A 16,006-nucleotide genomic window follows, 5' to 3' on the forward strand; every position below is an offset into this window, starting at 1 on the left:
AGAAGAATGGTAGATAGGTCTTTAAAGAAATATTATTAGATGATGGCTTTCCCAGGTTACCTCCATCTGCCAACTGCTTGGTAACCAGTGAGAAATTAAATGCTGGCAACGGTCCAGGTACTTATAAGCAGGTGTTTGAAAGGAGAGTAATCACTTTAGTAAAGGAAGTATCCCAGCCTGCGTTCATTCATGTGACAGGTGACATATGGCAAATAAAAAACAAATTGTCATCTTTAGAGTGCTCTTACACTATATCTAACTGCCTGGCACCTGTGATTGCTTTTTCACATCTTTCATTTTCATCGTGATTCTGTGCCTATTTTAAAGTTCCATCTGTTGCATCAACTTAAAAGTGAAGTAAAATAAAAACGCTACAGGTGGCTCAGGATTTGGGGGCTATATTCCTGGCAAGAGAAAAGCTTGTCCAAACATAATTATTACCCACAGTAATCTATACTGATTGGTGCTGATAAATGTATACTGCTTATACAATACTGGGGATAGTCTATGTTTTTAACCTTTTCTCTAGGTTTTGCAAATTCTACCCTACAACATAGCTTTGGTTCTACTAGTGAAGTACCATTCTACCTCTGGGGATCATCAACTGGTGGTTTGCCCAAAATCCCAGTAACAAGACCTCCTGGAAGGGCCAAACCTAGGTGGTCTCAGGTTAGTAAAACTTAATTTTATATATATTTTAAAAAGCTACATTTTTCTGTCAGGCTTTGCAAATTGCATACTTTGACAGTACCAGTTTTAAATATTTAAGATTATTTTGAAATGAAACTATATAAAACGTAAAAAACAAAAGAATTTGTTTCAGTACCTCATTACAAGCTAAGGAGCAATTCTATAATACAAGATCTTAAGAAGTTTGTCCTTTTTTTCTTTTTAAAGCTTTTTAGTCTAGAAGTACAAGCAAAATTTGACAAAATAACTGCAGTGGCAAAAGGATTTCTTACTCGTAGGCTCCTGCAGACAGAAAAAGTGAAACATCTCCGACAAACAGTAAAAGTAAGAACATTGGTATAACATTTTTTTATTTTATGTATTTTCCCCTTTTTCTTTCCTTCTACTCTTAACCTTTTGACTTCTGCTAGTTGGAGGATAAGATTAGAAGTCAGATGAAATAATTTATGAAGTAATATAGGCAGCTGTTTGTGTGCTATTGCTAAGAAATTCATTGATTCTACAACCTAAAATTAGATGGTGCATTCTGTTCTTTATCTTCAAGATAAACATAATTTGACCTATAATGATAAATCAGTTGACAAATTTGGTGCAAATCAAGGTATAATTCTTCAAATGGTAAAATGAAACCTGGGGGCAGCTAGGTGACGCAATGAATAGAGCCCTGGAGTCAGGACGACCTGAGTTCAAATTTTACCTCAGACACTTAACACTTACTAGCCATGTGACCTTGGGCAAGTCACTTAACCCTAATTGCTCTGCTCTTCCCCCTCTAAAAAGCAAAAAAAAAAAAAAAAGAAACCTGAATGTTTTAAATACTGTAGATGGAATAGGAAAAAAAAGAGGACTTCAAAAATCCTATGAATATTCATAAAGATTACTTTTCAAAAACTTTTTCAATTTTTACAGGATACTATGGAGTTCATAAGAAGTTTTCAGTCAGAAGCTCCATTAAAAAGAGGATCTGTTTCAGCACAAGATGCTTCTCTCCAAGAAAGAGTGTTAGCTCAGGTAATTGTGTGAGCGTGTGCATGTGTTAGGCATAATTTCTAAGTATCCCTCACATTACATGATCAGGGATGTTTTCAATAACATGGTTAATATGTTCTAGTCAAACCTTACAACAATGTAGCAAAATCTTAAAAGCTGATTCCAGGAGGCACAACTCCTAGCTTTGCACTAAGTGGTGGGAGCGTGAAGTAGCCTGCTTGAATCTTTAATACTGGGATCATGGGGCAACCACGCAGGAACACTGACCTTTCTAGTCCTCCATTCTTCTGTGGGACTCCTGCTCCAAAATGAAAGGAGGGAGCTAGTAATTATTAAGAGACTAGAGAACAAACGTATGAAGTTTGGGGTCAGGTGGACCAATCAGGGAATTCCCTTTCCTTTCTCCCTTTGTCCCAGATACTTTTGATGCACAAGGCAACATATGCCATTCTGTGTGCCAGGTATTAAAAAAAATGCTACAAATTTCTGAAGTGGAGAAAGAAGAAAGTTGTGAGGATTTTACCTTTATACAGGTTATATAGTCTCAGATCTCTGTAGCTTTTATAATCTAAATTCTAGCTGCCAAGAATGTAACTCACAGTTATAACTTATTTCTCTTAAGTGTCTGTAATATATGTTTTCATGGAAACCAATCATTAGCCCTGGAAAGTTACCTTGCATTCTGTTTATTTTTCTGAAATTTGTTAAATAAGTTAGAATTTCAGTTTACTTCAGTATCTTTATCTGAAGTATTTCTGTGAATGAAGAATATGTATTACTAACATTGGAAAAGTTTAAAATATTCTTAAAACATATGCTACTAAGTTTTCGTTTAACTCTTTTTTAATAGAAGATACAATTTTTTTATTTCAAAATTAGCTTCGAGCTGCATTATTTGATATTCATGACATATTCTTCATAATGGATGCAACAGAAAGAATGTCCATTTTACATCATGATCGTGAAGTGCGTAAAGAAAAAATGCTTAGACAAATGGTATGTTTAATTGCAATTAATTTAACATTTTATGTAATGAAATCACTCTGGATTTTAATGTTACTTAATTTCTCATTGAATGGCATCTAAGCTATTCTCAGAGGTTTTCGGGCATAGGTTGCAGTCAAGGATGTCAACTACCCTGGTACCTATAAAGATGCAAAAGAATACACACTATAACGCTCTCACCTATCAGGATTGGAAAGATTTCTAACTTGATTTTGATAGATTTCCTTTTATGACACCTGGGAATATCTGCTTAGCCTTCATTAATTTTTCTATTCGTCTCTTGCCCTATAATTTTTATGCTTTCAGTTAATTCATAGAGCAGAGTAGAAAGTCTGACCCAAGTAAATCTGAAAAGGCAGCATTTTAAAGTAGCAGTTCATTGTCTGATTGTGAATGAACTTGTCTATTGGTGGTTGACAAGAGATGAATAAAAATGTGAAATCACATTTTTTGTAGTGTACATATAAAAAATAAAAATAATTAGCCAGCAGATTAGTTTCCAAGAAAGATCATGTTAGAGACGTGTAAATTCTATTTAAAAAAAGATTTGCCAATGAAAATTGATAGATTCCTAGATACGGTAACACATGCTCAATTGGTCATGTCACATGTACACATAGACATACACATACATACATACATACATTTTTTTTTTCTTATGTAAAGGATAAAATGAAGAACCCACGAGCATCTCTTTCAGCTGCAACACAGAAATCTCTGGATAGGAAGAAGTATATGAAGTAAGATCTCTCTCTTTTTTTCTTCAGTTTAATGAAGTAATCTTTACTTTGTGTGTGTGTGTGTGCTTTTTGGAGGGCAATTGGGGTTAAGTGACTTGCCCAAAGTCAAACAGCTAGTAAGTGTGTCAGGTGTCTGAGTTCGGATTTGAACTCAGGTCCTCCTGACTCCAGGGCCGGTGTTCTGTTCACTGCACCACCTAGCCGCCCCCATTAATCTTTACTTTTGCTACTCCATTATTCCCCTTTATTCTTTCTACTTAAGGTTTTAAAGACCAATAGTTTTCCCCAGTTGACTAAAGTAATTTTCTTTCTTTTGCTTTTTGGAGGGCAATTGGGGTTGAGTGACTTGCCCAAGGTCACACGGCTAGTTTTTGTGTTAGGTGTCTGAAGCTAGCCGCCCCTACTAAAGTAATTTTCTTTTATAGAAAGTATGTCCATTAAAATAAGATTGTGAGATCTGAATCCCATCTTTATATGGTCTATCTTTATTTCTGGCTTGTCTTTGTCTGATTTTCTTTGCCTTATGACTTTTACATATGCCTCTAATTGGGAGCCCAGAACATTATTATTAGTATTCAGTATCAGGTTAGTATTCAAGTAATTGCTCCTGCATTGAATGCCTCAGCTTTTAGAAGCATTCTGCTTGTGGCTTCCCAGATAGAATTTTTAAAAGTTAGTGAGAAAAAATTAGAGAAAATGTAAATAGACAGTCTTACTAATTACTTTTTGTTTTTGTTTTTTTGGAGGGGGGAAGGCAAGGCAGTTGGGGTTGAGTGACTTGCCCAAGGTCACAGAGCTAGTAAGTTTCAAGTGTCTGAGGCCAGATTTGAACCTCAGGTCCTCCTGACTCTGGTGCCAGTGCTCTATTCACTTCGCCACCTAGCCGCCCCTTACTAATTGCTTTTTAAAGTTTTTCTCTTACAAAAAGATGATCTTGGGGCAACTAAGTGGTGCAGTGAACAGAGCACTGGCCCTGGAGTCAGGAGGACCAAAGTTAAAATCTGGCCTCAGACACTGGACATACTTACTAGCTGTGTGACCTTAGACAAGTCACTTAACCCCAATTGCTTTGCCTTCCCCCCTTCAAAAAAAAGATCTCGTCAATTTGCAGTTTTGACTTGAAGTAATGTTTATCTGTGATATTTATAAGCATATTTTCCCCCCTTTGAATACACTCTGTGCCCTACTTTTCTTCTTTAGGGCTGCTGAAATGGGAATGCCAAATAAGAAAATTCTCATCAGACAAAAGCCTTCTGAAACAAGGTAAATGAAAGTAATTGTTTCCCAAAGGAAATTTTTCTCCTATGAGAAGGAATTGTTTTCTACTAAGTCCTGTGCCTGCTTTCTTTTCTTTCTTTCTTTTTCTCCCTTCCTTTCTTTCTTCTTTCTCTCTTCCTTCCTTCTTGCTCTCCCTGTTTTCCTCCTGTCTTCTTGCCTTCCAGTAGCAGAATATTGCCTGTTTACAGAAAGAATTATAAACTTGGGGATTACATAAGGATTATTACAATAAGGCTACCAATCAGTTACCAGATAATAGCAAGAACATAATGAGGATATGCTTGGGAAATGCTGCTTCTGGTGAAAATTTTAGTCAGTTGTGTCATGATTTAAATCCAGGATCCAGGCTTGCTCTGATATGGCCTGTTTTATTGTCTTGGGAAAGTCACTTAAAGTTTCTAACTTGTTTTCCCTTATTGTAAAATAAGGATAACATTCTATAATATTTGAGAAGATTTGGATTTTTTTTTAAGCACTGTATTAGTGATCTAGAAGAACAAGGGATTAATGCTGATTTTCCACATTGTTTTTCATCATATGGTTCTCTATAAGCCTAGTCTATTAGTAGACAAATACTGGCTGCCATATTTGACATAGGTGCTCCTGTTTAAGAATTCAGTAAAAACGGTTTGGACATATCCGAGGAAAACCTATTACACAATTAACTCCTCATTTAATATTTTCCTTTAAGAAACCTGACATTTGAAAGATAATGTAAAAAAGTCAAGTTGAATTTGTTTAATTTCTTTTTCAGTAAACTAATTTATTTTCTTTGTTAACAGAGTACTTCAGCCAAGTCAAGGACAGAATGCCCCTCTTTATAGGTCACTTTGTAGACAAGGGTAAGAGCACTATATGTGTATTTGTTTTTATTTGAAAATATTTAAAATAAAAGGCAACTCTGAGTGGAAATTATTCATATTCATGATGAATGTTGCAAATACTTTTAAAACATCACTTTTTTTGGTTACAAAAGTATATTTAAATTTTTTCAGATTTCTTTTTATCTTAGAAAACAGTTTGAAAGTAAATTGGGCATACTGTTGTGTATTGTGTTTTCATTATCATCATGTTTTGCCATGTTTTTTGCATTTACTTCATACAGTTTTGGTTCCATTAACAACAATGAAATATAAGCCATATAAATACCATTAAGACTACACGAGGGTATATATAGGTCAGCATAACCAGAATGATGAGGTATAAGCAATCACCTTATGTGGTTGTGGATTGTGGATTATGGATTATATTCTCTCATCGAGAACAAGTACTAGCTTCCTACAAGATTTCTGACTGCTGCTGTGTTCCTTTTTCAGCTATTCCTACTGAACAGTGTGATGCTTGTTTTCTTTGTAAGTTACAGCATTTAAACTTTAATGTGTGGCTTATTACCTTTTCTATATTTAATTAGAACCCCTAAGACCTCAATGAAGGGGGTTGAGCAAAATAGAGAGAAGTCCTCAGACAACAGAATGCGTAACAGAGTGCGTGTTTCAGGTGTGTAGAAAATGAGTTTTTGAATCTCATTTCATTGAAAAAAAGTGAGTAAGATGGTCAAATCCACATCATTTAAGTGGAATATATTGTTTTCTTTTTCTTGCCACTATAACTTTGGCATGTATATGAAATCATTCCTCATCAAAGGAATGCATTTGCAATTTAGTGGGGTTGAGAGGGTGGTAGAGAATTAAGGAAATACATCATTATGATCTTGGTTTCTAGAAGCATCTCTATCCATAGACTACAATGTAAACTTTGCAGTTAAGAAAAAAAATACGAAATGTGAATGATATTGCCTCCTTTAAAATATGAATACAAGGCAATGACCGGGTTGTGCCTAAGCTGCCCTAAATCTATGCATGTCTCTTGTTTTGCTGAGGGGAAGTGTATGACCTTGTAGTTTGGTAGTATAGTATGGTAACTACAAATAAGGAAATAATTATTTGTTCTTTACTCACCTACCCCAACTGCAAGATCATTTGAGAGGAGAATTTTTTTTAGGAAATTTTTTTTTCTTTTTTCGTTGGTTTCTTGCTTATACAAAACAGAAATTCCAGTTAGTTATCCCCCAGTTTATTACAAGGGACTTGTTACAGAGCTTAATTTTTAAATGGTGGCAAGAAGACAAATACAATATTCAAATGAATCCAAAGGGCTTATAAAACCTGTTTGTGTTAATTATTTAGTTCTTACTAACAGAATATTTGGGAACTTTTCACTAAAATTATTTACATGTTACTAATGAAAACACCTTTATTAACACATAAAAAGGTAATTCTAACTTGTAATGTGGAATCTTTAGACTAATACTAACAAATATAAAATTTAACAGTCAGAATTTTCGTTACTTAAGACTAAAATCTATCTTCAGAGTTAAAAAATGAGCACTATAAGGATTTTTTTCAGGTTACATTGTTAAATATGAGTTTAACATTAATTATTTTAAGAGATTGTAACTTTGTGAGATGAATGCCAAATATTTAACTGATCACAGAATATTACATCTGGAGGGGATCTTAGAGAGATCATCTAGTCCAAACCCCTCGTTTTTCAGATGAGGATACTGAGACCCTGGGAGGGGAGATGACATCCAAAGTCACATAGTTAGTTTGCAGGAGAGTCAGGCCTCAAACACAGGCCTTTTGACTCAGTTGTACCATACTTTGTGAGTATAACTCTTAATAGTGCATATGTAGTATAATCCATTTTAAAACAGAACCATTTAAAATCATCTGATTTATAGTAAATGGGGTTACTTTAAAGGGACTTACTTATTGAATATTACTTTACCCTCAAGTACATTCAGAATCTAATAGTTTAAATGATGGCCAAAATCAGGAAAAAATTCGCAAAATGACTACTGCATCATATGCTGTTTTTTAAAGGCTGTGGCACTAGCTAGAATTCACCTAAACATTGTAGTTCTTTCCAGGACCTAAAAGGTAAAAATTTTGACAATTTTCTGGCCATTTAGAGTTCTTAGAAATAGGGAAATACTGGAAGATTTCTAGGTATTTCCTCATTGTAGTATATAATTTGTGTGTTTTTTAAGTCATATATTCCAGTTGACTGCAATGAATTTTTTCTTTTTTATCTTCCCTCTCATTTCATTTCCAAACATTTGACTGTCACTTTTGATTCATCATATTTGTATGATGTGCACTTAATTAATACCACCTAATTTCTTAAGTGTATATCAGTCAATACTCAACAGTATATATTTTGAATTATATATAGTCACTGGGCTTATATTTAAAGTATTTACAATTGTATAGATTTGTATCACCGCTGAATTCCAGATGAGTTTCACCCTTGAAATGTTAAATTAACATGCAACTGATCATATACTAAAATTAATTTTAACTGTTTTCCTTACTGTTCTTGGTATCCTGTTCTATAAACAACAGTATTAGAATATGACTTTTAATTTATATATGATCTGTAAATTTATTTTTACTGGGATCCATGTGGTTCTTTTTAAAAGATAGCCTTTTCCTATTTGCAATTTTTATTTCCCAAAATATATAGTTTATTCTAATTTTAATTCATGTTGGCATGATCTGCATGGAGAATTTATGCTTTATTTTATCGTTATAGAACTTTTATATGTGTTATACCGTATTTATCATATATTCATAAAATAGGAATTGAAATCTCAAATGGGAAATGTAAGCTCTGTAGTAAAAATTAAGAAGCTTATGGAGGCTCATTAATGATCTTTATCATTCAAATTGAAATCATTTATTTCATAAACATTAAAGACCTATGATTTCATCACTGTGGGAATTCCCATTGGGAAAATTCCCTCCATGCATGTGGATTGCAAGCCATGGAAAACCTATTGTCATAGAGAATTGGCTGAGGCTGAGAGTTTACATAACTTGTCCATAATCACAAAGCTATTAAGTATCAGAGGTGGAATTTGGACTCAGGTCTTCCTGACTCCTTATCCAGCACTCTAGTTACTATGAAAGGCTGCTTCTCCCAGTCTTCTAAGGTTTTAAAATACTGTCAAAGAATCTTTTTAGTTATAGCATGTGACATACAGTGTGATTCAGAAAGTAAAAATTTATAGAAAAAAATAACTGGTTTTACTTTGTTTTTAGGAGCATATGCAGGAAAAACCCAAAGAAAGCAGCCAAATGTTGCGACAATTTAAGAAGACAGCATTCACTAGGATAAGACAATGTGACCATGCTCATCTCTTTTTCTTTGCCCAAGAAAGAGAAGTGGAAAGTTGAAAATTATTCAGTAACAGAGAAATCCTACTCTAAATCCATTTTTTTCAGTAATAATAGGTTTAGGTGGGGAAAGACTTAATAAAAAAGAAAAAATACTTCAAGTCTGTGCTTTTAACTATGTAGTCACAATTTTGATATTTATGTGTATAGGCTTGCAAAAGATGTATATTTTCCAGATCTTAAGGACATTTGAACTGTTTTTGTGAAAGAAGATTGCAAAGATGTGGCAAAATGTTCATCAGTTCAAAAAACACACACATTTTACTTATGAGAAACTTGTCTGTACTATTGTATCTGGTAAACAAATTTCACAATGCCTCATTCCAAGGGAGGATAAATGTAGAAGCATATTTTTGTTGGTTTTTTAACTTTTAAAAACAATTTTCAGTAGACTCTCAGTGGAGTTGGAGTCCCAATTTGTAAATTTTGCTATGGACTAATAGGTAAACTGAAACTCTGGTTTAGGGAGCATAAATTGGATGAAAATTTGGAATATTGTTTTTAGTCACATATGGCTGATTATTATTTTTCTGGATACCTGTATGCCAACAACAGAAATATTATATTTCCATATATGTTACTAGTACTTGTTAAAGCATTTTCATAGGATTGTTACTTCCTCTTAAGGAGAGAGAATTTTTTGAGAAGACAAAACAATCTTCTTGAATATATCATATTTAGGAATGTGCTAAATCTACTGTAGTTTAAAAAAACACAAGTTATTGCATGCAATTATATTTTCTATTTGGGCAGAACAAGTTTTTCCAGCAGTCTTACTCCTTTATGACACTCTGCTTTTTCTAGGATGCTTAATTTTGGAGAGAAAAAAGGGCTGTATCTAATAAATCCAAATTTTCAAATGGGGTTTATTTTTAATGTATGGATTAATATGTGTATATATATACAACCAACATACGCATTATTATATGTACACAAAAAAACCTATGTGCTTTTATATACACATACAAATGAAATTAAAAACATTACCCAGAATAACAAGAGCCAAGAAAACTTAATTTTTTCTTTTAGAGAAAATTTCTTTTGTTCTTTATCAAGACATTTTGGATTCTTAAGGAAAAGGCCTTGTGCCTCTCTCATATGTAAATGTGGACCTTTAATCTTTCAAATTGGAATTTTAAAGAGAGATAATATTGAATTTTAGAGAGAATACTGGTAATTTTGTAAAGCAGACTACTTAAGTGAAGATTGTCTGGTTTTCTCCAATTTTCTGCTCCGTTTAAAAATCACTTCTCACCTCCAACTATAGAGAGAAAACAACTACTCTGGGAATAAACTTGATAATAATTCTTGGGATTTTTACATAATTTATTGCCAGAGTGAACCAGAAAATTATAGGAGAGCCAGCAAAATGCCCTAGTTAGATTTCTTGTTAATAAGTGAAACATATCGAATTGTTTACTATTTAAATATAAACCTTGTTTTATAAAAATCAAAACCTCAGGATATTTCCTTATCACTGTAGGTCTCTCCATTGATAAAGATGGATTCGTTGTTTTGTGTGTAGCAGTGCTAATTAGCAAGATAAGCAATATGTTTTAGAAAAACTTAAGTAGTCTTAGAATAAAGTTGAAAACGTTGATTATCTTTTAATTTTTAAAAGTTTGTGTGTTACATTACTGTCATCTACAAATTTTATTTTCCATGGATTTTTCTCTTTAAATGTGCCAGATATCTTTTTTGTGCTTTGGATTGATTTTTATTTATGTATTCTATTTTTTATTCAGTTTTTTAAAATTTTGAGTGGAATGCCCATTGATTTAAATTATATTTATTTTTGTACTTATAGTAATTTTCACTAGCTTTGCTTTTAGGCAAGCAGCAAAATAAACTTTTCATCGTTAAAGCTCTAGTTTGTTCTTTAGTTATTATTTGGGGGAGGGGGAAAGTGAGAAAAGAAGATTCCACTAAAGGGGTCATTGTAAAAACTTAAATTTGTCAAAACTTTTCAAATCATCATAGTGTAAATACATTATTTTAAAAATTAGAATTGAATTTCCAATGAAAAGTATACTTTCTCTTAATCAGCCTTGCACAATGGGAAAGAATGTGCTTGATTTGGAGTCCAAGGACCTGAATTCCATTCCTGGTTTTGCTGCTTCCCTCTGTTACCTTGGGGATATCTCTTCAATTCTCTGGGCCTTGGTTTCTTCCTTTTCTACAAAAGAAGGAGGTTGGACTAGATGCCCTCTGAGATCCTTGCCAGCTGACAGTTAATGCCAAAGTGTGCTGTGGGATTTGAACTTGGATTAATTGGACTTCCCAGGAATTTTATTGGTCTCATCAGTTAAAACTGCCACAACTGCATCATAAAATTTCATCCAATCAGTAAGGGAAACATTAAGGAATATTATCATGCTCAAGTGTTTCATGATAGTTTGGTGGTGAAACCTGGGTTCTCAAAGGCAAATAGGGCATACCAAGCCAGAAGAGCTTCAGGGAGGGGTCAAATTTGCCTCGATTAGTCCTAAGTTTATAAAGGAAAACTCATCTACCAAAATGCTGACCAGCTATAATGGTAATGGGAATTTGAAGATCTTCCCTGTCCCTTAATAGGCCTAAGGGAATTTGAAGATCTTCCCTACCCTGTACTAAGCTGAATGTAATCACATGGAGCCTGTGGTGGGAGGAGTTTGCTGAATGGGAGGAGCAGAGGCTGGAGGAAGCTGGGAGTCCCAGCAGTTAGAGTGAGGAGAAAGGAGACAGCTAGGATTTGTGTTTGTGGGAAGGTTTTTGGAATGATGTGGCTCCCTGCTGTGTTAATGGTGTAGTAACTTCTTTGTTGCTATGATGGATTTGGTTTTCTGGTGTCTGAACAAATGTTTTGCTTCTATCTTCTATATGGAGAGTCTTTTATATTATGCTATTCAGAACTGTGCCAGCATATTCATAGTTGCCATCAGTGCCGTGAATATTGCATTGACACTACACCAACAGATGGTTTAAAAAATCAGATAATTATTAAAATTGGGGAGGAGGTTATACATCACACCAGTCAGATTGGCTAAGATGACAAAACAGGAAAATGACAAATGCTGGAGAGGATGTGGACAAATCGGAACACTGATGCTTTACTGGTGGAGTTGTGAACTGATCCAACCTTTCTGGAGAGCAATCTGGAACTATACCCAAAGGGCTATAAGTAATTTCATGTCCTTTGACCCAGCAATACCACTTCTAGGGTTGTATGCCAAAGAGATAATAGAAGTGGGAGGAAGGCCTATATGTACAAAAATCGCAGCTCTTTTTGTGGTGGCAAAGAATTGGAAATTAAGGGGATGCCCATCAATTGGGGAATGGCTAAACAAGTTATGGTATATGAATGTAATGGAATACTATTGTGCTATAAGAAAGGAAGAGCAGATGAACTTCATATCTACCTGGAGAGGCTTATCTGAACTGATGCTGAATGAGAAGAGCAGAACCAGGAAAAATGTGTACACACAGATACAGTGTATGTGTAATGACCAACTGTGATAGACTGGACTCTTAGAAATGCAGGGCTATAAGTAAACTCCAGAAGACTCATGATGGAGAGAGATGTCTACATTCAGAGAAAGAACTAGAAAGAACAGAGTTTGAATGCAGATTGAAGCAAATTACCTGCTCTCTTTCTTGTTTGGTTCTGTTTCCTCTTTCCCATTGTTCATTCCATTCAATATGATACTTTTTTATTACCTAACTAATGTCTAATGTGAAACTATTTGCAGAAAAAAAAAATGGGGGTGGTTATGATCAATGTTAGTAGAAGGAATATACTTGTATCAGATCTTTTGACATGTAACTGAAGGGAAAATAAATTGAGGTAAGAATAAAATTAACACTTAAACCTAAAAAGTTTCCCTCATGGGCAATGGATTTAAGTGGTAGCTTGCAGTTCTAAAAATGTTTTATTGCTTTATTGTCATATGTGATGCTATTGGAATTACTTGGTTATCTCTTTTATTTACTCACCCTACCTTGGGAACTGCCCACTCAATCTTCATTTATTTTTCTGATTTGAAAAATTCTCACCTTCTAAAAGATTTTCCCAATCTTTCTTATTACTGTTTTCTCAGTGAGATTATCTACTGTATATACACTGTTTATACATAGCTGTTTGCATATTGTCTCATAAGACTGATCTCTGTGAGAAAAGCGACTATTTTTTTTTGCTTTTCTTTGTTTTTCCAGGACTTGTTCAATCATTTTTCAGTTGTGTCCAAATCTTTGTGATGCTATTTAGGGTTTTCTTGGCAAAGGTACTGGCATGGTTTGTTATATCTTTTTCCAGCTCATTTTACAGATGAGGACACTGAGGCAAACAGACTAAATGACCTGCCCAAGGTAACATAGCTAGTATGTCTAAGACCAAATTTGCATTCTTCCTGATTCCAGGCCCAGCACTCTTCACTGTACCATCTAATTGCACTTTCCATCACTTAACACAGTGCTATTAAGAGATATTGTTAAGTGCAGAGTTGGGCTTACTGCTTGTTGACTAAATAAAGAACTTTTTTTTTCCTTTTTTGGGCCACTAACTGATAGAATAACCATTCACATGTAATGGGTGCCTTGTAGCTATATTTTATCAGTGTGGGTAAAATTTCTGCACTGTTGTGATCTGTAAACCCTCTATGCTATCTAGTCTAGTCCAATGAGATTCTTGGGTTTTTACATAAATCTTCCATAACAGTTTGACCTGATGTATTGTAGGCCTTCCTCTTGTTCTTTCTTTCTTTTGTATATATTTACTTTTAATTTACATTCAGTTGAACAAGTTTTTGAGTTCCAAATTTTCTCCCCTGGCTTCCCCTCCCATCCCCGCCATGGCAGCTTGCAATCTGTTTATAGGTTCTACATATACCTTCTTATTAAACATTAGTCTAGTTGTAAAGAATTATAACCAATGGAATGAAAAACGAGAAGAAACAAAACAAAAAAAAGAGCCAGCAGTTTGCTTCAACCTGCATCAAGACTCCGCAAATCTTTTTCTGGGTGTGGATAGCTTTTTCCATCATCTGTCTTTTGGAATTGTCATAGAACCTTGCATTGCTGAGAAGAGCCCAGTCTTTCAAAGTTAGTAATCACAGATACAATGTGTCTATAATTGTGTACAATGTTTTTCTGGTTCTGTTCCCCTCAGCATCAGTTTATAAAAGTCTCTCCAGGTTATTATGAAGTCCATCTGCTCCTTATTTCTTATAGCACAATAGTATTCCATTACATTTATTTATTACAACCTGTTTAGCCATTCCCCAATTGAAGGGCATTGCTTTGATTTCCAATTCTGTGCCACCAAAAACAGAACTACTATAAATATTTTTGTATATATGGGTCCTCCTCCCACTTGTATGATCTCTTTGGGATACATTCCTAGAAGTGGTATTGTTGGGTCAAAGGGTATGCATATTTTTATAGCCCTTGGGACATAGTTCCAAATTGCTCTCCAGAATGGTTAGCTCAGCTTACAACTCCACCAACAATGTGTTAGTGTTACAATTTTCCCACATCTTCAGCATTTATCATTTTCCTGTTTTGTCATGTTAGCCAATCTGATCAGTGAGATAGTCTAATCAATAGTGATTTAGAGCATTTTTTCATATGATTATAGATATCTTTAATTTCTTCCTCTGAAAACTGCCTCTTTATATCCTTTGACCCTTTATCAATTGGGGAATGACTTGTATTCTTATGAATTTGACTCAGTTCTCTGTATATTTTAGAAGTGAGGCCTTTGTCAGAGACACTAGTTGCAAAAATTCTTTCCTGATTTTCTGCTTCCCTCCTAATCTTGGTTACATTGGCTTTGTACAAAAACTTTTCAATTTAATGTAATCAAAATTATCCATTTTGCATTTTGTAATGCTCCCTATCTCTTGTTTGATCATAAATTCTTCCCTTCTTCATAAATCTGACAGGTAAACTATTCCTTGCTCTCCCAGATTGCTTATATAGTGTCAGACTTTATATCTAAATTGTGAACCTATTTTTTTTACTTTATTTTGGTATACAGTGTAAGATATTGGTCTATGCCCAGTTTCTGCCATATGATTTTCCAGTTTTCCCAGCAGTTTGTATCAATTATTGAGTTCTTATCCTAGAAGCTGAAGTCTTTGGGTTTATCAAACAGTAGGTTACTATAGTCGTTGACTACTGTGTCTTATGTATCATCTATTCCACTGATCCACCCCTCTGTTTCTCAGGTATTACCAAGTAGCTCTGATGACTGCTGCTTTATAACACAGTTTAAAATCTGGTAAGGCTAGGCCACCTTCCCTAGAATTCCTTTTCATTAATTTCCTTGATAATGCAGACCTTTTGTTCTTCCAGATGAATTTTATTATTTTTTCTAGCGTTATAAAATAATTTTTGGCAATTTGATTGGCATGGCATTAAATAGGTAAATTAATTTATGTAAAATTGTCATTTTTATTATAATAGCTCCTACCTAACCACATGCAAATGATTTTTTCCAATTATTTAGATCTTAGTTAATTTGTGCGAAAAGTATTTTGTAATTGTGTTCATATAGTTCCTGGATTTGTTTTGGCAGGTAGACTCCCAAATATTTTATAATGTCTACAGTAACTTTAAATGGAATGTCTCTTTCTATTTCTTGTTGTTGGGCTTCATTAAAAATATATAGGAATGCTGAAGATTTATGTGGGTTTATTTTATGTCCTGCAACTTTGCTAAAGTTATTTATTATTTCAAATAGTTTTTTTACTTGATTCTCTAGGATTCTCTATATCATCTACAAAGAGTGATAACTTAGTTTCGTTTGACTATTCTAATTCCTTCCATTTCTTTTTCTTCTCTCATTGCTACAGCTAACATTTCTAGTACCAAAGTGAATAACAGGGGTGATAGTGGACACCCTTGTTTCACCCCTGATCATATTGGAAATGCTTCTAGCTTATCCCCATTACATATACCGTGTTTCCCCAATAATAAGACCTATCCCGAAAATAAGCCCTCCCCTTACTGTGTAAGATTCCTCTGAAATAAGCCCTCCCCCGAAAATAAGCCCTATTGAGATTGCTACTGTAGTGAAGGTGATCC

The 16,006-nt window shown here is 34.2% G+C and overlaps 1 protein-coding gene across 9 annotated transcripts in view; it reads left to right on the top strand.

Annotated features, from left to right (window-relative positions):
- The window catches only part of CCP110 (centriolar coiled-coil protein 110), a 29,353-nt gene extending 18,545 nt beyond the window's left edge, over positions 1-10,808 (top strand). For 7 of the 9 annotated variants that reach the window (XM_069096044.1, XM_069096037.1, XM_069096039.1 and 4 more), the window contains 9 exons: positions 530-669; positions 898-1,014; positions 1,600-1,701; positions 2,560-2,676; positions 3,352-3,425; positions 4,626-4,688; positions 5,486-5,545; positions 6,115-6,200; positions 8,810-10,808. In XM_069096044.1, coding sequence (XP_068952145.1) covers positions 530-669; positions 898-1,014; positions 1,600-1,701; positions 2,560-2,676; positions 3,352-3,425; positions 4,626-4,688; positions 5,486-5,545; positions 6,115-6,200; positions 8,810-8,862 — 812 coding nt within the window. In that variant the 3' untranslated portion in view covers positions 8,863-10,808. Of the gene's footprint in view, positions 1-529; positions 670-897; positions 1,015-1,599; positions 1,702-2,559; positions 2,677-3,351; positions 3,426-4,625; positions 4,689-5,485; positions 5,546-6,019; positions 6,056-6,114; positions 6,201-8,809 lie in introns of all 9 variants that reach the window. The other 2 variants (XM_069096043.1, XM_069096042.1) reach the window with 2 other exon arrangements.
- Positions 10,809-16,006: the final 5,198 nt, after the last annotated feature.

Source organism: Petaurus breviceps, unplaced genomic scaffold (genome assembly GCF_028583685.1).
Source record: "Petaurus breviceps papuanus isolate PSGF00001 unplaced genomic scaffold, PetGlider_PUasm1.0 229, whole genome shotgun sequence".
Lineage (NCBI taxonomy): Eukaryota > Metazoa > Chordata > Mammalia > Diprotodontia > Petauridae > Petaurus > Petaurus breviceps.